Genomic DNA, 23734 nt, shown 5'->3' with positions numbered 1-23734 from the left:
GATGTCAGCGCGGGGGCGCAGAGCCGCGGCGGACGGTCTCACACCGGGAGGGCCGGCACGGTTCCCGGCACGGTTCCTTACACGGTTGTCTCAGGTCGCTCCCGTTTCACACAGTTTTGCCCCCCAGGCGCGGAGGCTACAAGCGATTTGTTCTGAAGCGCGCTCCCGCCCCTCCCGTGCGCCTGAAGAGCAGGGCGTACCGCGGCGGCAACGGGAGGTTAGTTGGCAAGTTGCCGTCTCAGCACTGCCCTTAACAAAGATGGCCACCCACTTCCTCCCACTCAAGCCTTAGCCCGGCCGGTCCCGGTGGTCGCTGGAGATCGGGTGGTTGGTTCCCGGCAGTCAGGGCACCGCTCCCTGTGCACGGAGGGGATCTCTGCGCTCCCGCCTCTTCGGCTTCGGGTACCTCCCGCCTCGGAATGGCCGAAGACGCCGGCTCTCAGCGCCGCCCCGCCGTGGGCAGGTGCGAGGCGAGCGGGGCGGGAGTGGCAAGAGCCCGCTGGCGGCTGCTCGGACAGGTAGGGGGAGCCCGCGGGCGGGAGGGGCTGCCGGGATGGCGGAGCGGGCTCGCATCCCCTCCCGACCTTCCGCACAGGACTGCGGACCGGGCGCTGCGGCGGGTGGGGCTGTCGGTGTGGAGCCCGGCCGGCGCTGGAGGGACTTGCGCTCCTGTTCCTCGACTAAAAAGCTAGAGCACATACACACACACACTCGGCTTTTTACAGCGTGCCTTCAGCAGATCCCCAAAGCAGCCCGCTGCCTCGCAAGCAGCACTAACGGGGGCGGGGGCAGTGCCCCTTCGGCACCCCGCAGCCTGGGCGCGCTAGCTTGGGTGGTTTGACACCTTCCCCGGGTGCTGCCCGAGTTGGCTTTTATAGCTGCTCGGCCCGTTCCCACCCTTTGCCTGCCCAGACTGCGTTTCTTGTGGGGCTGGGCTGAGTCCCCGCTCGCCTGGTACCCGGAACCACACTTTCCTGCAGCTGCTGGTGGTCTGGTGAGTGCTGAGGCCCTGTCTGGAGGAGGAGGAGGACAGTGAAGAGGAAGAAGCACCAGCAGCAAATGGTTACACCTGCACCCCAAGTGGACAGCAGCTTGTCAACTTCCCCCTTCCATACTTTTTTTGGACCGTTTAGGACCAGTGCAAGGGTGGGAGGGATTCCTCTATAGATGAGCAGATACGTAAAGGCTAAAAAAAACCCCCCAAACTAACCCCCAAATTAGTTTCCTCAGTGGTTGTTATGGGAGGTGATATTTACAGCCCTCAGGTGAATGTTTAGTTCCCTGTGAACGGATGCCCAGAGCTCTCCCAGAATACAGAGTGGTGGCAGTGGGGCTGATGGCGGCAGCTGGGCTGAAAGGGGCACCTGGCTGCAGTGGGTAACAGTGGGAGGTGTGGGGATGTTAATACAGACCTTTTCTTTGTGTCTGTTTCTGCTTCGTAAGTTTCCTGGCTTTCAGGGCAAACTTCTCTTTTTATTATGCTGTAAAGCAGGAAATGCCAAAGTCATTGGTTGGAAGATCAGGTTTGTCTTGGTAGGTTTTTGTTCTAGCAGCCTATGCAATCTCTGCTCTTTGGCTATACTAGTTCCTGTTTATTTTCGACATACTGACTTTGCCATTCCTTGACTCTTAAATTCATGGGGAGCTTTTAATAGCTGTCGAATGGAAGTGTGTATGGGGAGGTATGAGTAGGTATTTGGGTAGAAGGCTTCAGTTTCCTCTTCAAACTACATGTATATGTGACCTTTTCCACTGCTGATTCCCTGGGATTTTCCATGTTCTTTAGCTTTTTCTGTTGATTTTTATATGGTACAGTGAGCAAGGATCAATTTAATCTTACTGGTACATCTGAAGTAAAAATCAGTTCTGGGCTTTTTACTATAGTGATGGTCAGATCTATCTATGGATTGGAAGAATGTATGAACCTTCCTTTATATCCATCTTTAAAGGAGCACTGTCAAAGTGTTTCTTACAGTGCTTTTAAAAGTGCTTTTCATACTGCTTATAATAACGCCTTATGTGAAATCAGTTCTGTGGTGTGTTTATATATTGCATTTGCTTCCATTCAATGCATACACAAATTGATTTGCTATGGTAAGGATGCTTGAGTGTGTGCTTGCTGATTTAATTAAGAAAAAAGCCCTTTTATCAGATATCCTATGAAGCTAGCATAAAGAACCGGGGGTTTGTGTAATTACCTATGTGTTCGTTATCAATAAAATGCTTTATGTATGTACTGAGTTTGAAGTTTGGCAATATTTTGAAACTTAGATTGTCAGAATTAAGGGAAATAAGTTATATGTGCCGTGTGCATTTATAAATGATGGAGTAAATTCTCTAAGGCTGTGTTTTGAGTTCAACCAGTGTACAATTGATGGCATTATCCAGCCTAGTCTTTAGCAGGATTGTTAGAGGAATAAGCGTAAGCTACACTGATCTTATACATATACTTACTCCCTGTAGAAATGTTAATAAAAACTTTCCTGAAATCTGTAAGCTTTATATACTTATCCTGCCTGTTACCTTACTCTTGCTCCTGTTCTCAGGGAAGTCTTGCTTACCTGCTAATGTGCTTTAGCTTCCAGAGTTGAAAAGTAAAACTAAAGGGAGGAAGGGCAGAGGGTGGGGTTGGTTTTTCCCCATTTTTCTCAACTGTAACCTTTCTAAAACAGAAGACAGAAAAAACAGCTGATGCTTTTTTCTTTTTTTTAATTTTAAAAGCATTAATCAAGAAAGAATTGCTTCTGTGTTGCTGGGTAAAGTTAGAAAGGAAAGAAAATGCAAGTTTGACATAAAGAAAACTGCAGGGTAGAAGTGTAAGCTTGAATTGGTGTTTTTCGCCGTTGTTCTTGGAATGTTTTTCTTTTGAGAAATCTAATTGTTATAAGAGAATCTTTCATTACAGAACCTAAAATCTTACTATTTATTTAGGTATTATTTGTATATATGAGTTGCATACAAGCTCAATGTTTGTATATTCCTAGAAAGACTGTGTGAGGAAGATGAGGCCTTTCAGTACTGAAAAAACATCTTGAAGAGAGTGAACAAAGGCTTATGGAATTTTAAAAAATAAAAATATGCAGAGAAACTTAGCTGAAAGTTACTGAGGGAGGAGATAAGGAGGCCATCGTCCCCAGCCAAAGAACAATGGTGTCCAGTGATTCCTCCCCACCATAGTTCTATTCTGCCATCATTAAAAAGAAGAATTGCATCTATTCAAATGAGAAGCCTTTAGCTTGATTTGATACTGGTTTTATAGGTCTGCTCACATGCGTAGTATTTCCAAGTATTCTCCAAAATAGTAGGTCATGACACCAAATCGTAAGGCTATTGGATCTGAATCCATTTTCAGCTAGCACACGGTTAACAAAGGTTGGGTGCAGCAAAAAATACTTTGACCCTTTATTTTGTCATGAGAGTCCCATATGCAGAGCTTCCATTTCAAGTTTCTGGATAGCCACTTCTCACTTGACTTCAGTTTTAGCCCTGATTGGCAAAAAACTAAATTCTGGTGCTCTCCTCCTGAACAAAGCTATTCCTTGTATATTCCTTGCATTTATAGTAATGAGTTTGTTTTCTGCCCCCCCCCCCCCCTTTTTTTTTCATTACTGTGGACTGCTTATGCACCTTCATTGTAAAAAATGCAATGGCAACTATTTATGTATTCCATCCAGTGTTGGAGAAAGAAGTTAAACCCAGGACATTGCTTCTCACGTGTCACTGACCTAAAGAGTAAGCCTTTTTGCAGGGAAACTCTTAGTTGTGTTCTGTGCATCAGTACAGCTCCAACGGTGCCGTGTTTTTCTGTATGGAGGAGTTGGTACTCCTTGAAGATACAGTTGAGTGCGGCTGGCTATGCAGGACAGAGACCCCATGTTTTCATTTTCCTGAACAAGAGTTTTAATCACTTAGCTATTACACTAAATGCAAGTTAGCACATCCTGCTTCTGCCACAGCTTTGAATTCTTCATCCTTTGAGTACTGAGTTTGGTGTTGTCATTGTGTTTTGGGGACCATGTAAAGGTTGGCTAATGCATCAGTCCCCTTACGGAGCCCTGGTAGGGGAATATGCGGTTGTGGCACCTGGAAGTTGAGGGTCTGCGGTAGGCAGCAAGTTTGGCAGCACTCCTGCCAGTGTGCAGCAGTGGATGTAGAAGCTTGGAAGTAGCCTACCTGGTAAACATGTATCACTCAGTGGCACAGAAAGTTTTGCAGTGGCAAAGGAAGGACGGGGAAGAACATGTCCTGTCTCTCTAGGTCTGATGTGGGTTCATTGGAGCAGGAGTTAACAAAGTAACTCTGTTTATGAACACAGTTCATACATTTTATCTCAATAAAGGTAAAACTATCTATTGAGACATAATAAATCCCATAACCCATTCTTTTGACCCCCTACCATCAATACCACTGTTGTTTTTACAGGCTTGACGTTCTTGGAGTAGTTAGTTACAGCTGTTAGCTAATAGCATAGCTATTACGGTTGATTCCAGACTTTTCAGTTAAATAAGCCTGTGTTTATCCTTTCTTTTTTTAAAAAAAGATTTTTTTTTTAATGTTTAATTTGTTCTCTGTTTCAAAGGTTCTAAAGAAAAAACACTTGAAAGATGTGCATCTCCAACAAGTGTCTGTAAGAAGGTTTGCATCGTTCAATCTCTTCTCAATAGAAGACCAGAATACAGAAGAGGAAACTGGGACCTGGGTTCGATATAAAAGCATCTTTTATCCTGAGTATAGTGTGTCCTTAAGGTAAACATCATTTAAGTTTAAAGTACTTCCTAAGATCTTCTGCAGGCATCAGGTATAAAACTCATTAGTCGTTCTTTCAGTGTTTTGTATAACTAGGGCATAGTTTGCAAATAAACTGTTAGATGTTAGTTTCAGTTGTTACAGTAAGCAGCTTGTCTAATTTGTTTTTTCCAGTATGTTTCACTGAAGTGGCAGCACTTGAATGAAAACGCTGATGACTATATAACTAAATGCAAATACGAGCATTTATTTTATATTTCTAATAGCTTTCTGTTTTGACATAATCTTCAGATAAAAATAGGATGTAAAAAACCTGAACAAATGTATTGTAATCTTAATAAAAAATTTAATGACATGACATTATTCATAAAGTTCTAAAAGCTTTTTGGTAGTGTTCTGTATTTTATTCGGTTTTCTTCTTAATAGTTCTTGTTAAACTCGGTAATTTGGAAGTCAATTTGCAAAAAAAAAAAAAGGATAAAAAATTTCCTAAAGAAATGTTTGACAACTAATGAAGATATCTGTTTTTTATTAGAGCAGGTAAACCATGAAGATATACATGTTAAAAAAAACACAACAGCATGCAAAGCAAAAAAATGTCTCCAAAACCCTGGCACCTACCCCCCCAAAAAACCCTCTGAAGGAGTGTTAATGAACTCAGTAGCTTTAGCAAAACAGAAAAGTATCTACATCCCATTTATTACCGTGTGGGGTTTTGGTTTAGGGTTTGGTGGTGTTTTATCCTTTTCTCCTGCTTTGGTTTCCTTGTCCTTGTTCAGTTTTGTACATATCTATAACTTGGTTTTACCTCAACAGGTATCATTGCAACAGTAACTTAAACATCCCTGAATCAATACTTGTTTTGCAGCCCCTAATTAGCCCTGCTGAGGGTGTAGGATATTGCATTCTGTGCTCAGCAGAGGATATTTTGGAGACTCTGAATCATCAAAATTGTGAAGTGCATTTTCATTTAACTGGGACCTGTAATTTAAAGTCAATCTTAAAAATTAAGATCTAACACAAACAAGTGACCATCATTAAGTGATATTTTTGCAATGTTATAAAACAAAACAACAAGAAAAACCAAACCAAAACAAAAAATCCACAAACCAACAAATGAAACAAAGCCTCAAGCCAACAGCACTGCATGTAGGTTGCCTTAAATTTACAGCTGGGTAAAAAATCAAATACAGAATTGTTTAGAGCATTACAAAGCCTTAATTTTCCATTTTCTAAGCTTATACTTATTGACCATAAGACTTTAAAGGAAAAGTTTTCCATTTGAAAATACTGCCTATGTGTAATAGAAGTTGATACAGTGGGGGTTTTTTTCCACCTCTGGACTTTCCCTAGGGATGCTACAGATTCATCCAGATGCTCCCAGTCTGCCTAATCTCTTTGTGCTGTCTCTGTTCCCTAGTTTTAGGGATACGGGGCACACTGTTGTAGTGATTTTCAGCTGGGATGGTGTTAATTTTAACAAGAAGTTGGGAAAGGGCACACAGCCAGGCTCAAACCAGCCAAAGAGGTATTCCGTACCATATGATGTCATGCTCAGTGTATAAAGGGGAAGCTAGCTGGAGAGGAGGGGTTGCTGCTTGGAGGACAGGCTGGGCATTGGCCTCTGGGCTGTGAGCAAATTGTGTTGTGCACCACTCGCTTTGTATATCCTTGTGTAAGTACTGCTGTTGTTATTTTCCTCTTTGTTTGCTGTCGTAGTCAACTGTCCTTGTCCCAGCCCATGAGTTTTACCTTTCTCTTGCAATTCTCCTCCCCATCTCACTGGGGAAGGAGTGAGCAAGTGGACTTAGTGTCCGGCTGGGGCTAAAACATGGCAACTGGTAATAGGGAAAGTAAGGCATTTAAGTAGAATTTAGGCTAAGTCTGCTGTCCTTTATGCTGCAGTCCTGAACTTCTTTATTCAGTCTCCTTAGTCCACTACCATGTTTTATAATGCTTGGTGTCAGTTACTTGATTTATAGGTTACTGGAGTTTCAAGGTAGGAGGTGACTTAAGGCTCACCTGTGCCAGCAGTATAAAAGCCAAGGGAATGTTAGGTTGATCTTGCTCTGTCACTTGATATTTGTGTACTTCTGTTTCCAACATTTCCCATGTTATTTTATTTAATATTTTTATTTGCCTACTAAAAAATATAGTAGCTTCATTAATAATAGGACTCAGCTTAAACAGAAGACTGTGAATGAGCATGTTTGTTCATGCATGATTTTACTCTTGGTGATCATTGTATAGTGCTCTGTGTGTGGGGATTTTGTTTTTAGCTTTTATGTTCCTCTAAGTTTAGCCAATGGAAATGTATGGTTTCTGTGCTGAAGCAAGATCATGTTGGGTTTCAAAAACTGTATTTTGAGGAGAATAGGAAGATTATTTTTTTTTCCCCTGTATTTTTTTCCTTTCTAGCAGATACTTGGTAATCTAGGGATAGTGATCAGAACTTACATTCCTGTGTTAAAATGTTTTCTTTCTATATATTGAAGCAATGGCAATAAACTGCATTTCAGACGATTGCAGGATGGAGAAGGAGGGCAGGAAAAAATACTTCACTGTGTGTTTTGAGAGGGACCAAGTATAAATACCTGCAGCAAAATTCTCTTTGCCTTAAGTCTGTATTAAATAAAGTTTCTTGTCTGTTTTTTGCAGAAGCAGTAATTTGTGAGGGTAAACATAACAGTTTAGTGTACATAACAGAAACAGTTCTCCTCGCTGCAACTCATGTATCTAGAAAAGAAATCTTGGAGTAAGCATTCCTGGATCTTTGAGAGCTGATTGTTTCTGGAAACTTAAGGATCCCCTGTATGTCTGTCAGTCTTCCCTTCATTTTTCTCCTCCCATTGGCAAAATATTAATTATCATAATTTTCATCAATAGAACTAATTTTAACAAGATAGCAAGAGCATATTATTAGCAAATTATTAACAGTAACATCATTCAGGTAAACCCAGAACTGTATGTTTGTGTATGAGAGCCTTTTTATATATCTTTATGTCAGGAAAAAATTGTTGCTGTGGCCCTTCTAAAATATTGACAAAATGCTTTTGAATTTTTATCTACATACGTTTTCCCTATGCATTAACATCTTCTTGGTAAAGCTCATTGCATATGTTGGATGTTAAAAGGGTTGTCAGCTAATATCTTGACAAGACTAAATACTTAAGAAAGTTCATAAGGTTGTTACTAGCTTTTGGCAAAGAGTATAAAGGTCAAGCAATATCAGTTCAAGGGCTATCAGAACTGATCAAATTGTATATTCAGATATGCTATGACCTAGCTGGAATTACTGCTCTGGAGGGTTGTGGGGACTGGTTTGTTGGGCAAATGGAAGCTTTGGTAGGAACTACTAGTCATGTGCATGCTTTTCTGAACTTCTAAATGCAGCTTGTGTTAATATGCTGCTATTTTTTCTAACCAAATTCAGGCTGGATTCATGTTTAGGAAAGAAGAGCTTATGAGATGTTTTTCTGTTACTAGTTTATTTTTAGAATAATTCTTAAAAACAAATTTCCAAAAGTAGGAAGCTGGAAGCACCAATATGAAGCAAATTTTGCCTAAAAAAAAAAAAAAAAAAGCTGGATTTAAGTGCCATTTTGACTAGGTCCTTGAAGTGGCAACATCATTGTGAATTTGATGCTGCTACACATGACATCCTTGTCTAGATGATATGAACTGAGTGGCTACATACCAGAAATTGCTCTCTGATGTTGTTTGCAATTATTATCAGTTAAACAATAAAACCCCAAACTGTCAGGAAGTCAGCCTGGGAATTGAGCTGAATGGTTGTAGCAGTCCAACGTGGACATATTGAGTCCAAGCTGGAATCTTGCTTCAGTTTTCCCATTCACATTTGGATACACTAAACTGAGTAATCTAGTCTGCAGGTGAAAAATGTAAACCTCATTTTGAGTGAAATTTCTTGATAGCTTGAAGTGGAAAAAAAAGTCTTTCATTACAGATATTATCTGGCCTTCTTAGTCTTTTGTACTATAAAAATATGGGGATATTGTATTCAGAAAGCTTTCATGTTTATTTGTTAGGTTTCTTCAAGTTCTTTATAACTTTGGGGATATCTCACTTTGCCATTAAAAATCTTATGTGTGCTAAATACTTGTTTTCTTGGTGACAGGAGGGAGATATATATTAAATAGAGCCATTAAAATGTTTATTTAATATTGCATTTTTAAAACAATCTATTCTTAGGAATGTGCTTTTTCATTTACATTTTGTATCAGGGATTTTAGCAGTGAAGTTATTATAGATCATAAAGATGTGACGTCTCAGAGTAGAGATGGTGTCTGTCTTTTAGACAGGAAAATTATTCTTTTATTAGAGTTAAAAAAGGAGCAATCAATATCTTCAAATTTCCTATTTCAGAATATGGATTTACTTTAAAATTGTAGGCTCATTTTAAGAAATTAGAGAAGAATAAGTTATTTCTGTGGTAAAATATTTTCCATTGATCAGTCATTTGATGTTTCAAGTACTGAAATGCAGACCTGAAAAGAACAATGTCAGGAGCTTACAGGAAGGGTTAAATCTTTGTAAAGAGTGTTAAGTGTTCTTTGCAAGATATCATGCCTTTATTCTTCATACAAATAAACCTTTAGATAAAAATAGGGAAGAAATTATTAGATTATTCTAGACCTTTGGTTTTGACATGAGAGGCGTGTTATTTGTGTGTGGCAAGTGGTATGTTAGAAGATGGTTTAGGAGTTAATTCAATTGGCTATTCCTATAGGATATTTCTGCTAATAACGTTTTGAAGTTTTAATTAGTTTTTATTTTAGGCGTAGACATAAAAAACGGAAAGGAAGCAGATTTCAAGGAATATTGCCTACTCCTTATGGACAATTTGTGTGGATATGATAAACTTGCTTTCTTCCATTTATTGCCTGCTGAGAGACAACGTGTGGATTTAGCAGCATAAAGGCTTGGCCACAGGAGGAGGAAATTGAGGAAAGAGATAAAAAGTGATTTGGTAACATGCTGCTTTCATTCACTGATGAAACTAAGACTGTTCTGTCACAGTACCCCAGGTGTGTGTATTTGTAAAAAGACTTTGTAGTGCAAGAAGCTGTTGTTTTGGCTTCTTTACCATGTTAAGTGGAGATCTTGAACTGGAGTGCAGGAGAAGTTACCTTGTTTTGCTCTACTTTGGCCTAGAAAAAAGCATTTGGTCAGATAACAAAGTTTGCACATAACTCTGAGATTCCTACTGGACCTCAGCGACAGTTGATGGTGGTGCTCTCCAAGCCTTTTAGTAAAGTACCCTAAGTAGTAACTCGTTTACCCTTATCCTGTCTTTCATTTTTCATTAATATTGTGGTTTTATCCAGGTGACATGTTGTGGTTGGGTTTTTTGTTTTACTTTTGAGTATTGTGTGGAAGCATAGTTTATCTTTGTTTTTTTGTATTTTTTTAATGTTCTCTGCATGTATTTATTTGTATTATTTTTCCTCATTCAGTTTAAGAATAATATAAAAGAGAAGAGATTTCATTTTGTTTCAGTATGGGTGATGAAAAGCATACATTAATAAGGAGCTACTGAGGGATTATTTTTATTCTACTGTCCACAGCTATTTACAAGTACATGTAAAAGTCTGACACTCATGTTGCCTGAATTGGAGTCGAAGGACCCTTAATATATTTTAAAGATCTCTGTCTCTCTCTGACTTATTTGTACACCCAAAGTTAATTTGTTAATAGTCCAGAGTAAGGAATTTTGCTTTCATTCATATCAGGAGAAACATGAATTAAATTAGTTTATAATTATTAATTTGCCTTTTGTAAGTCACTGCCTCACCCATGGAAATTTCTGTGTATGGTAACGTGAAGGTTTATTATAAGAAGGTAGCAGATCAGATTAACAACACTGTCCTCAAATTCACTTTCTCTGCAATGCTTACCTATGCCTCTTCAAAGTACTTTGTTGATCTGAGCTATCACAGCTTTGAAATTCTTTGAACTGTGCATCATTTGTGACATATTCAAAAGCACTAAATACTAATGTTTGTATTTTGAAATGTCTGGAAAAATTTATGGGAATTTTGGGGTTGGGATTTAACCATGAGCTTCTGTGATTCCTTTCCTTGACTTCCATAATCCAGTGGAATTACAAACTTTTTATGGGCAGTTTGTAAGACGTAGTGTGGTAAGCTGTGATGGTGACAGGCCTTCATAGAAGCAAGATGTGTGTGAAATGTATTCGCAATTTTACCTAGGCTTGGTAATGGAGAAGCAGCTGTGATGGGATGGGGTAGTGAAGGGATGGGATGTTACAGAACTGCTGGGGAAGTATGTGCATAGCAGTGGATCCCAGACTAGAAGTGCTGGTTTTTGGGAACAGGACTGAGTAGCATGATATGGCAGAATTTGGGGTTAGAGGGTATTTACAGGTGCATGTAACTTTTAGTCTGCAAGTTAGATCTGTGATGGAAAAGAATTGGGCAGTAGATGGTGCAGAGTTTGTCTGAGGATCTACAAATACAGATCTCCAACCTGTGGCTATGGCTTTATGGAAGTGTGTCTCCCTGAGCTCTGTCTTTCATAAGTAGATCAGCTGTTGGCATGTTGCTTTCCTTAGTCCTAAAACTTGTCTGCAGTAGAAGCTCACAGAACAATAGAGGTTAGAAGGGACTTCTGGAGATCATCCAGTGCAACCCTAAAGCTCCTAAAACAGGATCATGCAGAGCATGTTGCACAGGTTTCTGTTCAGGTGGGTCTTGAATTCTAGAAGAGACTCCACAGTTTCTCTGGGCAGCCTGTTCAGTGCTCTGCTGCCTGCAAAGTAATGAAATTTTTTCTTATGTTCAGATGAAACTTCCTCTGTTTCAGTTTGTGCCCATTGCCCCTTGTCCTGTCAGTGGGCACCACTGAGAAGAGTCTAGCCCCTTACTTTAGGAATTAATTCTTTAGATATTTATAAGCACTGATCCTCTCTCAGTCCATTCTCAGCCTTTCCTCATAAGTGAGATGCTGCAGTCCCCTAATCATCTTTTTTGCCCTCCACTGGACTCTCTCCAGCAGCTCCCTGTCTTTCTTGTACTGGGATGCCCTGAACTGAACGCATTATTCCAGATACGGCCTCACCAGGGCAGAGCAGAAGGGGAAGAGAACCTCCCTCAACCTGCTGGCCATGCTTTTCATTATATACCCCAGGATACCATTGGCAATCTTGGTCATGAGTATGCACTGCTGTGTCCTTCTCCACAGCACCACTTCCCAGCAGGTCAACCTCTAACCTGTACTGGTGCCTGGAGTTATTCTTCCTTAGGTGCAGGACCCTACACTTAGCCTTATTGAATCTTGGTTCTTCTTCATCCAGTTCTCCAGTCTGTGCAGATCTTGCTGAATGGCAGCGTGGCCTTCTGGTGCGTTGGCCACTCCTCACAGTTTTGTATCATCAGCAAACTTGCTGGTGGTACACTCTGTCCCCTTGTCCAGGTCATTGATGAATATGTTGAATAAGACTGGACCAAGCACTGAATTTAAGTGCCATTTCTTTAGCCTGGTGTAGGGAGAAAAAGCTTTTTCAGCAGGAAGAGGTATTTTCCTATCATGCTAGCTGACTTTGGAAGATTCACTGTTACTGATGTGGTGTAGTCCATAGTGGTAGGGTAGTCAAGACCTGACGTGATTTTTTGGAGTAAATGGGAGTGGCTTTGCTATATCCAGATCATGGTTGAGATAATAGCTACTCCTCTCATTCATAAGCTGATCAGGCTAAAGGAAGCAGCTGTTAACCTCTGTCCTGTTTAAAGATGAAGTTGGAGGGGACATCTGGAAGACCGAGGAGAAGAGGGACATCCCTCATAGCAAAACTGTATGCTTCTCATCATTAAATTATGGCTTGCTTATGTGCTTGCCATGAGCAAGACTTGTAAAGGCAAGAAAGAGATTCCTGAGACAGCGTGAGAGACTGAATGTTGCAGGCAGCCAGAAAAAGGTGCCTGTGCAAAATGCCTCAGATGTCCTAGAGAGCAAACACTGGGGTCTGAGTTTCTACATAGACACCACAAGCTTTTGGTTGCTGGACAACAAATGCAAAAAACATGTTAGAAATTTCTGTGTGCTGATTTTTTTTAATGAAACAAATAGTTTAAAATCAGAGGAAGAATTAATCCTTAATAAAAACTGAGTGTACCAGAAATAATTGGTTGAGTTGAATAAAATATCACCAAAATTTCAGGACAACTTCAAAAGTAATAGGTGTGTAGCATCCACCTGTTATGGAATCTTTGCTTATTCTTCAGGCTGAGTCATTTTTTTAACCATCCACTTCTCTAATTACAAACCATTGTTTTGGAAACAGCCTAGCATTTGGTTTAGTGATAAATTTAAGGCCAGTGCTATGGTTATATCCTTTCCCTTTTTTTCCTTTTTTCCTACCTTTTGACCCTGAAGTATGTAAGAAGTATGACACTCCACCTCTGTTTTTCTTTCTTCATAGAATTCCGTTCAACTACAGATAGTGAGTTGTTAAATTGTTCATCCTTTGTTTGCTTCACTTGGAGATTTGCATGATAAATCTCCTTTATATATGAACTATGAACATAGAGAAATTAAGGGAGAAAAAAAACCCCAAACCAAAGCATATTATCCCAGGACTAATCTATATGCCAACAAAGATTAAAATGTTTCTTGACTGTCTCAACATCTTTCCCCCCTGCCCCTTTCCATCTTGCATTTGTTTAGAAGATGAGACATTCACAGCTGTCTGAGAGACCCTAACTGTGTCAGACATGTGCACAGTTACGGAGTTTATAGGATGCTAAAGAGTCAGCAGGGGACAGTTTAAAGGGCAGCTCAGTGGTTGGCAGAACTACTGATCCTGTCCACTTGCTTGTCACTTCCTTTGAATTAGCTCTGTTGCATTGGTTCTTCAGTCTGATTGAATACAAACTTGCCAAAAAAAGAAGAAAAAAGTACATTACAAGTCCACATGGTCCATCCAAGCTCTTGTGGATTTCTACTGCAGCTAAGAAATGTATTGTTGGATTGTTTTTATGTAGCTGGGAGGGAAGAGCTCTAATGTCCAGTTCAAGCTTTTGTAATATTTTGTTCCCCCAGTTTGAGCTCATTTCAGTTAGCTTCTTAACTTGATTTCTATTCTTTTTTTTTTTTTTTAATTTTATGCTAAGAATTAGTCTAGTTGCTCTTTGGGGATTCTCAAATTTTAACACTTTTTTCTAATGCTTATCAGAAGCTATAAATAGCTTTTTAATATATAAATATATATATATATATACATACTTGCATCAAGGTTTATGGTTTGTGTTTGTTCATTCTTACAAGAATTCTTCTCCAGGAAAGAACTAATTTTGGAGGTGCTAGAGTTGTTGGATTTCTTCCCGTTTTTTTTTTCCTTCTCTGTTTCAAATTAATATGTTCCTAAACTGCCTTAGAAGCTATATTTGAAACACTATGAAAAACCCACACTTTTGTGTTTTACTGCCTTGCTGAGATCTTCTTAGATTTTTTTTTTTTAGTGCATTTGCAAAACAGCTATATGATCTGGTTGCTGTAAAGTGTAAGATTTTTTTTAAAAAATTTTGTTAATTTTGGGCCTAGGTTAAGTAGAAACAGTTAAAAAATTAATTAGTTGCTTTTTTTGGGCGTGTGCATGAATCCAGCTAGCCTGACATCTATAACGTTTAGAGGAAGCTTCTTAAGCAAATTTTTATTCAACTTTGGTGCATGTTCCTTCTGCTGCCGTCAGCGTTTTGCTCACTGTGTTTTAAAATTTCCAGTTGGTATGTGAAATTCAGTTAGTTAATTTATTATCCTGAGTTTTGAATGTTTATTTCACTTGGGTTATGCAAATGTAAACCCAAAGAAAATGCAGTTCACTGAACACATTAATCAGTTTCATTGTTCACACTAATTAAATGAAGTGTTCTTGATTTTTGTGGGAGAAAACAGGAATGTGCGTACAGCTGCTTTTCAAAAATAGTCTTTTGTTTTTCCTCTTCAAAGAAATCACTTTACAAAATTATTCCTTTACTGTATGTGACTTCCCCAACGAAACAAAAAATTATGCTCTTTGGAAATGTCGTTTTGGTAAAGTATTAGTTTCTGAGAACCATGTTTATGGATTTCCGTGATGGAACTTTGAAGACCTGTGTTTTGCCCCTTGTTCCTCCCCCAGTGGCTGCAGTAGTAGTGCTTGATGCTTCTCTGTGAAAGGCATTTGTGAGAAGTAAAGGTGATGAACCTCCTCTCTGAAGAGGCAAGATGGTAGGGGATTTTTTGTTTTTTTTTTTTTTATTTTTTAAATGTTGGTAACGTCATTCTTTATGTTTTCTTCCAGATTTCACAGTGGACTCTTAAACGTTAAAGATGTTCTTACAAGTTTTGACAACACGGGAAATGTCTGTAAGTCATTGTTTATTTTAATGCAGTACTGTGTTGATGGAAGTCTAATTGTATCATATAAAATAGTTCTCTATGAGCCATCGATAACCATTTCATTTAGCTGAGAAACACAATTCCCGTGGTCAGAGAGACCAATCCCCCTACCATAATGTTTCATGTGTTATGCTGTTTCCTGTAGCACAGCTGTTTGTGTGGTTACACCCTTCAGTCATCCCTGTGCACGTTTTTCTTGGTTCTGTGACTGCAGCGGGAACATGAAAGCAGCTGAACTGGGTTAGACAAAAAAATTAATGTAGCCCATTGATGTGTGCTGGCCAGTGTCCAGTGGTGCCTGTCTGAGGAACAACAGTGCAAGAACCCAGGAAACAAACAAAATAGTACTGGCTTGGAGAGGGCAAACTCAAACTGAAGTAAAACAAAAGGAAGCACACAGTCCAGTTGCGGAATTCCTCCCTACAGAATGTTGTGGACCCTAGAACGTGATATGGATTCAAAAAACAGAGGGGAAAAAAGCTGTGCAAGAAAAATTCAGTGTGGGTATTAAATATAAAGACATCATGTATGGTTTAGGAAATGCTGGATGTTAGGAGAATTAATGGGGCAGAAGGATGATCTGTTTGTCCTGATCTTTCAGTCTTGTCTAAGCATCAGTTACTGGCTGCATTAACCTGAGGCAAGAAGAGTTATAAGTGTGGGCCTTCAATGTCTGACCCAGTATGGCTCTGCTTCAGTACACTGACTAATAAAATTATCTATGCTATTAATGAACTTGAATTATAAAATTGTGGTAGATCATGGAAAGGAAGATGAGCAAAAATATTTAAATATTTTTGATGTAATGTGTAATTGCTACTATATAATTAACATTTACGGATACATATATAATTCTTGTTTGATTATTCTGCCTTATTTTTTCAGGTTGGTTGGTTTGTTTTCAAACAGCTAGAATAAGGTTGGGTGGGGGTCTCCAAGCTTGCCAGATATTCAAGAAATGTGAACATATTTCTTCCTCCTTACAAAGCAATGATATAGAAACTGTTCCAATATATATGTGTTTCACCTCAATTCTCCAGTCTTAGTATTCCAAAGCTATGTTTCAATAAACATTGGCTTTTCATTAGCAAAAAGGTCAATTTATTTAATAAATTTTGCCTTCAAAAACTAAATATCATCATAAACTACATGCTCTCCTTAAAATTGGTAGCTTTCATTCAGTTCTGAACATTGAAGACAGTTGTGTGGTCCTTCCACAAAATACTGCAGGATGTGTTCTTTAACTGTTGTCAGAGATGTTTGTTCTGATATAAAATTTTATTTAAGGGATATATGAGTATTCAAATTAATAATATTAATGCCGTGAAAAAAATGTATGCTTGTAATTATAGAGATGTAGGTACTGTGAGCTAGATGATAAAAACATTTAGATTAGATGTTTAGGATCTGAAAGAAATTACAGGAGACATTTAGAGAAATTGGATGTAGATTCTCAGAGTAGGAAGATAGAGGGACTCTTGTAACAAATGACATAAACTATTCTCAATAAAGGAAAAAATTAGGAAAAAAATCCAAGCTGGGGGTTTTGAATCTAGAAATAATATTGTTATATTAGTTTCTTAAATAACAAGTTAGGTACTTATTTTGAACAGCAGAGAATTTTTTTTTTGTCTGAAAGCACATCACATAGTGGATCAAGACAGCATGCATTACTCTGTTAAACTTGGTAACGTGATTTCTTAATCATTGTTCTTTGTGCAAATACTTGGATTGTGATCAATCTACACAGATTTCCTTGCTAACACAAATAATTTACTCTGCTTAAGTTTTCATATGCTTTCCTATTGACAAGTGTGCTGTCAGTCCTTCTGTTAACTTTTTTCCAGTATTTCATCTACTTTCTTATTGATTGCAGATGATAGAACAGGACTTATACTCTAATAGGCACAACACCAGTTAACACAGAAGTAATATGACATTCGTAGTTCTCAGTGTTTCTCTGTATATACAAAGATTCATGCTTGTCCTTTTGGATTCAGGATTGCTTTGAGGGTTCATGCTGTGCTATTATATACAGTGTTTGTGAAGTCATTTCCAGATTCGCTGCTTCCCCGTTTTTAAATGTCTGTGTCTGTCAGTATTGACGTACGTATTACTGATTTATGTCCATTTTACTAAGCACTCCCGATTACCCTCTGTTAGAGTAACTGTAAGAGTTATCTTCTGGCAGCATACAGTACTGGCTTGGTGGGTAATAATCATATTTTTTTCCTACCACTGCTCTGGACTAAATGTCCCCAGTGTCCAACCCAGTGCAGCTACATGTCTGTCACACCATCATAGTTAAGTTCCCCAACCATGTGTTTACTGAGCTGCTCTATTTGGATCATACCTGACTGAATTTGTGTGCACGCTCATTACTCCTTGATTGGAACTGGCCATTTCTTTGATCTTATTCTGTGTATTTCTTGGCTCTCTTTCTGTTATCCCACAGTGGAAATGGGAGGTACTAATTGTGCCTCCTTTTACCCCCAAAGGTAGCTGCAGTTGTATATTTCTAAAATTAGGTGTTTCTTATAATTGCTATGGTGTTAAGAACTTCATATTACCAAATTATAGTCTACCCTAAAAAACCAAACCCCAAACATTTCTAAAATGGCCTTTAACAGTATTAGATTAAACTTTCTAATACCTAATACTAATGAAGCTGGCCAGTATCGAATGTAATATTCGTCCAATCTACAGTAGCATGCTCTGTGGGGGAACCCACTGAATATTTATAGACGCTTGTGTTCTTTTATGACACACTACATAGTCAGAATTTTTATAGTGTGCACTAAATTTCACTTAAGCTATTTGGATGGAGTTATTGGAAAACAGTGAAGTATTTTAGTGTTCCATGTGTTTGCTTTGGCTGCCGTACTGAGTATTTATGAGGAAGATTAATATTTTGCTAGATATTATTATGAAACAATTGTATAGTAAACAGATTACATTTTTGTAAAGACTGAAATGTTGCATATTATATCCGTGCTAAATGTAATATAATTTGTTTTTATCACTGTTTAATTATTATTATTTTTTTAAATCTTTCTGCTTATGGTCTTTAGCACCCACATCACCGTATGCCATCAAAAGAAGAGTGGTAGAGCAGACCCTTGTTAATCCTGCTTTCTCTACACTCCTAGTAGATATCAACTCAGTACAAGATATGCCACTAGCTGGCAGCATTATATAAAATATCAATAAGCAGCTTTTGAGGAATACTTGTGACTGCTTCCAAAAGTGCTGCCTTATGCCAGTAGGACTTTGGGACAAAAGTGGAGTCAAGTGCAGCAGCTGTAAATAGCCTGTTTCAGGATCCCAAGTGTTAACTCTGGAAATAGACCCTGCACGATATCTTGTTCAAACTTGGTACTTACACTTTTGTCTTTTCCAAAAAGATTTCTTAAGATGCATTTTTGGTGTAGGGTTGCTATTGTGAATGAAAACTCACACTACAACTTGCAATTGGTTTTCATTTTCCCAGAAAGATTACATTTTTTTTTCTTTCCTGCTCCTCCTTCATGAGAGTGCAGTTCTGACTTGAAACCTCTAAATGACTTCTCCACACAGACAGGATGCAGTGCTACATGCATTTCATTCAGCTTTAATTCTATGTGTAAACAGGAGGCAGAGAAAATAGGGCTGGAATGATCAGTGTGTTCATTTTAGACAACAGTATGCCATCTGTTAAAAAGATGGTACATCCTGAGACCATCTCTAGTCCTAAGATAGTCCATTAAAAGAACTAGCAGATCCCAGGCAGAAGGTTCAGTGGTGTAGCATTGTGGGATAGCATCAGCTGGCTCTGGGAGCCACATGCCATGTTCATCCTTGCAGAAGAAAAATCTCTTCTGCAACAGACTGTCCAAAAAACCAAGGAAAATTCTGCAAGAATGAGCTTTTGAGAGTATCACCTTCCCTTGCCTTTCTTAGTGGGAGAGTGTGGTTGTGGCTGAAATGCTTGTATAATTATATCCCTGAGGCAGTGATTTCAAATTATTTATACGTTTAAGTATATACACTGAGTGAAATGATCAAGGGCCAAAATGTAAACGTCTTAACTAATTGCCACCAGTCTAAGCAAGCTATAGTGCTTCTGTAAAGGAGAATTTAAAGCAATTAAATACATCATGTTTTGGGATTTTCATCTAGTACCCGACGTTAACACAAGCCCAAGATACTCCAGAGTGCTCAAGTAGTGTAAAATTGCAAATATACTATATGTAATAGCAAAACATATTCTTTTAAAGTGCACATAGCACTTAATATTATGTTAACTGTTTTCAAGTAACACCATGGCCAGTGCATGATAATTGTATTTTGTACCTGGCTGAGTGTGCAGTTATGTGTTTTGGAACTAAAAAGGCAGCAGAGGGTGCTGGAGTTACAGAGCTACCCAGGCGCAGATTCCAGAGTTGTTGCTCCTGTAGGCAAGTAGATCCTGAAAAGACTTAAGCTTTCTTGGTTTGGGATTGATGGCTTTAAATTCTGTCACCTCTGTCTATACAGGAAAGCAGGTAAGATGTGTGTGAAATCCAGTCAAAGTCGAATTACACATTCACTCGTTTTCTTGTGGGTTTTTTTTTTTTATATTTTATTGGAAAATGTTGCATAGTTTATTGCAAATATAGTGTCTGGATGTAGCTACTGCTACAAAACACCTATTCACCATCTTTAGAGCTGTCTTTGTGCTAATTTTATGTTTAGAAATTCTGGTCTCTACGATTAGCATTTATTGGAAAAATTTGGGGGCTTTTAAAATGTGTTTTTTCCCCTTCCCAAATAAATGAGCTGATTAAATGGGAGAATATTTTTACCTCGTTGTATAATATTTTTCATTAAAATAACAAGAGAAGAATTTTTGTTAAATGCAAGGGCACAGTGGGGTTTGGTTTTTTTGAATCACATATTTGAGGAAAAAAAATAGAAATAGTTTAATTTTCTTATTTTAGTTTTCACTTTTTTTTTTTTAGATTGTATTAATTTGAAAATTATGCTTGCTTAAAACTGGTAATTGTGTAAATTCTTTTTCTTTAGAAAAAAGTTCTACGTTAAAACAACAAACCTTTCCACCTTTCTTCCTTCCTCTCAAGTAACTAGAACCAGAGGTGTGTTGTCTTTCCTGGTTGTAGTGTGTGAGGATGTGTTCAGAGGGCTACTCTTCAGAGCTCTCCCTGTGTTGCTCAAAGATACTTGAGCTCCTCTGTGGAGAGATTGTGGCTGCTACCGATTTATCATGCCTGGAAGGATAGATGCCATCAAGTTGCCTGGGGAAAAGCATAGGATGGCATCCTATATGGCAGCAGAAGTGTATTTCATGTACCATTACTTAGAGTCAACAAGGGCGAAGATTGCATTTTTCAGGTGCTGCTGTGGACATTTCCTTGGGTTTTTTGTTTTTTTTTTTTTTTTTTTTAGAGGAAAGATCTTGTTTTCTGTGGTGAAAAGCATACTGACATGAATATGCTTCTGCCTCTCTGTGCCTCAGTAGGTATTCTTACCTGAAGAAACTGCCACTCACTGTCTTCTGAACCTTCTCTCATTGTGGCAGTTTGAAATTGTTTACCATGTCAGAACCTCACACCTTCTTGAAAAAGTCTTCAACGAAAAATAAATTGACTGGAAGAGTATTTGGATAGCAACGATACATGTTGTTTTGAATGAAATATCGTATTTATGATACCTGCAATTTACTATTCACTATGCAGCTTCCTTTTAAATAAAACATTTCATGATCAGGGTTAAGAAAAACCAGCTGTTTCCTCCCTCCTCCCCCCCCCCCCCCCCCATCCAATTCACTTCACTGATTCAGTTTACAGCATCATCCCAAGCAGTCACATTGACATAACCGGCATAAAGCTTATGGAATGGAGCAGAAAATAAATATATGGGGAGAACAGGTACCTTTTAAATTACTCTTGCTACCAGAATTGTTTTTATGAAACTGTTCTCTGATGGAACGTCAGTGATTTGTCTAAGTACTGTCCTGCAATCTTCTGCTTTTCCCCACTCACTAAAATCTTCTGTTTATCAGAAGCCTATATGTGAAAAGAATAAGCGTAACTCTGATCAGAGATCTGTTTCCTCTAAAGTTGTGGGTGGGTTTTTTTTTTTCCTGCTATGTATTCCAGCATAATCTGACTCTGTGCCTGTACTTCCAAATATAGCAGTAGCTCAGAGAAGTGGGAGGTGAAGAAGCCCAGATGAGCTCTTCTGAGTACCCTCTTTTTTCTTTGGTTGCTTTGAAGTTTTTATAATTGGTTCTCCTGTTCTGAATATTCCAACAAGAACCTTTTGGTAAATGACTATGAATCCATTAGAACAACTGCAGTTACTTTTCTGTGTTGCTGAGCAATGTTTTGTACCTTGGCACTCTGACTAGTGGGCGTTTTGCATCAGATCTGTTGTCTTAATCTTTATATAAGAAGTTGGAATAGGTGTGTTTCTAAGTGTATTACTTGTGGTGCTAGTCTGACTATGCACTGGTGTTGACCTTCTATAATCTGAAACATTGTTGAAAGCATTCTGTGTATTCTAAATAGATTATCATGAGAAGTTGGATCTTCCTGTTTAATTAAAAGAAATTGAAGATAGGATATAACACCTTAAATGAGACTAGAAGGAGAAGAGTGTGAATTATTTTAATTAATTTCATGGGTTTTACTTTTATATTAGATAAGTTATCTTAATCACCTTTTCAATTGCGATGGGGTAGGATAACCATGGTAAGCATCCCTTTCAGATGTACTGTTTTATTAATTAAGCTTAGTCTTTTAATGCATTGTAGAGTTTTTTTCTTAAAATATTTCAAATTTGAACATAATTGAAATAAATAGCTTTAAATCAGTTTCTTTTACCTTGATATGCAGTAGGTTGTAGTTTGGGTGGAACTTGCATGTCTCTCTTAATCATTCTTTCTGTTTTTACCATTTCTTTTACTTACCATGTTCTAGCCATGCTTTCAGTGCTGCTCTTCACAAAAGTACAGGCATGATGTGCAAAACATGCTCAAGAAATGCCATGCTTGGAGCTCATCCTTGAGTAGCTATCTTCTGTTCAATACTACAGAAAGTTGCTGATGGGGTCTGATGCACATGTCAGATGGGGCATTTCTCTGTATTGTAGTAATGTAGCCTTGTTGGTGGCTGTAGCATGGAGGTAGCAAGGACGGTCCCTGTTCTTTGTTTTCTCTATACAAGTTTAACTGAAATGTTATGGTTTTATTTCAAGTAATTTCAGAGAACTCTTTAAAAGCAGCACTGTATTTCATTTAAAAAATCATGTTCAAATGGGTGAATTCATGTCTCCTTTTTTTTTTTTTAAATGCTGAGGTGAAAGGCTTCAAATTATTTCAGCATCAATTCACAAAATTGCAATCAAGCAAAACTATTCTGAGTAAAATATTTCTGGAAATTAGAATTTGAAACCTATAGTGAATAATATCTCCATTTGATTTTTTTTGTCTGATGCCAGTTCTGACTGAAAAGTAGGATGAAAACTAATCCACATAGCAGTGACTGGATTAAATCCAATATAGATCTATAATGTCATGTGCTTAGCTTGAAAAACTAAACATTCTTATAGAGTCACAATACAGTTAAATGGAATTCCATGTTTTTAAACAATTTTCAAAATATTTTCAGTAACGTGGGAAGAACTGGACAAACATTATTCCAGAAAACTAAAGAACTAAATTTTGGTAAACCTAGTGGATTAAAAGAGCCCCCTAGACAAGTGGTTCGGTAAATAGAAAATGCATGAGGATTATGTGTACAACTGCATGTTTGTCCTAATAACTGGAGACCCAGCCTTGTGGGTTTTCCTTAAGACTTCAGCTCACCTGCAAAAGGTTTGAGTAGTCCATAAAACAAATATTCAGAACGTACTGGTTCTAGCAATAGTGATTTCATATCTGCTCTCCTTACTGGTAGAAAATTCTTCCTGGTATCTAATGGTAGCCTTTTTTACATCATTGGCAAAAAAGACATATTCTTTTGTAATAGCTCTTTAGGTGTTTTAAGTCATCACATGGCCTTGCCTACATCTCATTTTCTTGATGTTGAGCTAGCCAAATGCTCTGTTTTTTTTTTTTTTTCTTTCTGTACATTTGGTTTGTATCTTTCTTGAAAAGTCTTTGTCAAAACTGGGCACAACAGTCCACTTGAGACCTTCATAGCGCTAAGTAAATGCAGTGATTTTGTATTTTACAGCCTGTAATCCTAATACTGTAATTTCTTCTCTTACAAGAGCAGGACGTTGACTCGTGGTGAGCTTTTGACCTGCCGTAAGATCCTGGTCCTCTTCAAAAAAGGATCAGTTATTCCTGATTGTGTATTTATGTAGCAGATTAGTCTTACTTACCCAAGTACAATACCTACCTGGTACTTGTCCTTCTTGAGCTTCCTCCTGTGTTTTCAGGCTTCTCCCAATTCATTGTTTTTGTCCTTTGGAGCCTGCCTTTCAGCATACCGGACTTCCTAAATTGATATACTGCTAATTTAATAAGCATATTCCTTCCATCATCTAGCTGATCAGTGAAAACGCTGAACAGAGCACAGTCTGG

The 23734-nt window shown here is 38.4% G+C and overlaps 1 protein-coding gene across 1 annotated transcript in view; it reads left to right on the top strand.

The window, feature by feature from the left end:
* Window positions 1–419: 419 nt before the first annotated feature.
* CAMKMT (calmodulin-lysine N-methyltransferase) overlaps window positions 420–23734 on the top strand; it is a gene marked incomplete at both ends in the record, with an annotated part of 217233 nt that continues 193918 nt past the window's right edge. The window contains 3 exons of the mRNA XM_084261475.1: window positions 420–518; window positions 4580–4746; window positions 15068–15132. Of these exons, the coding sequence (XP_084117601.1) occupies window positions 420–518; window positions 4580–4746; window positions 15068–15132 (331 nt within the window). The remainder of the gene's footprint in view (window positions 519–4579; window positions 4747–15067; window positions 15133–23734) is intronic.

The sequence above is a fragment of the Gallinula chloropus genome (assembly GCF_964237585.1).
Source record: "Gallinula chloropus genome assembly, chromosome: 3".
NCBI classification, from domain to species: Eukaryota; Metazoa; Chordata; class Aves; order Gruiformes; family Rallidae; genus Gallinula; species Gallinula chloropus.
This window is presented reverse-complemented; position numbering and strand designations above follow the sequence as displayed.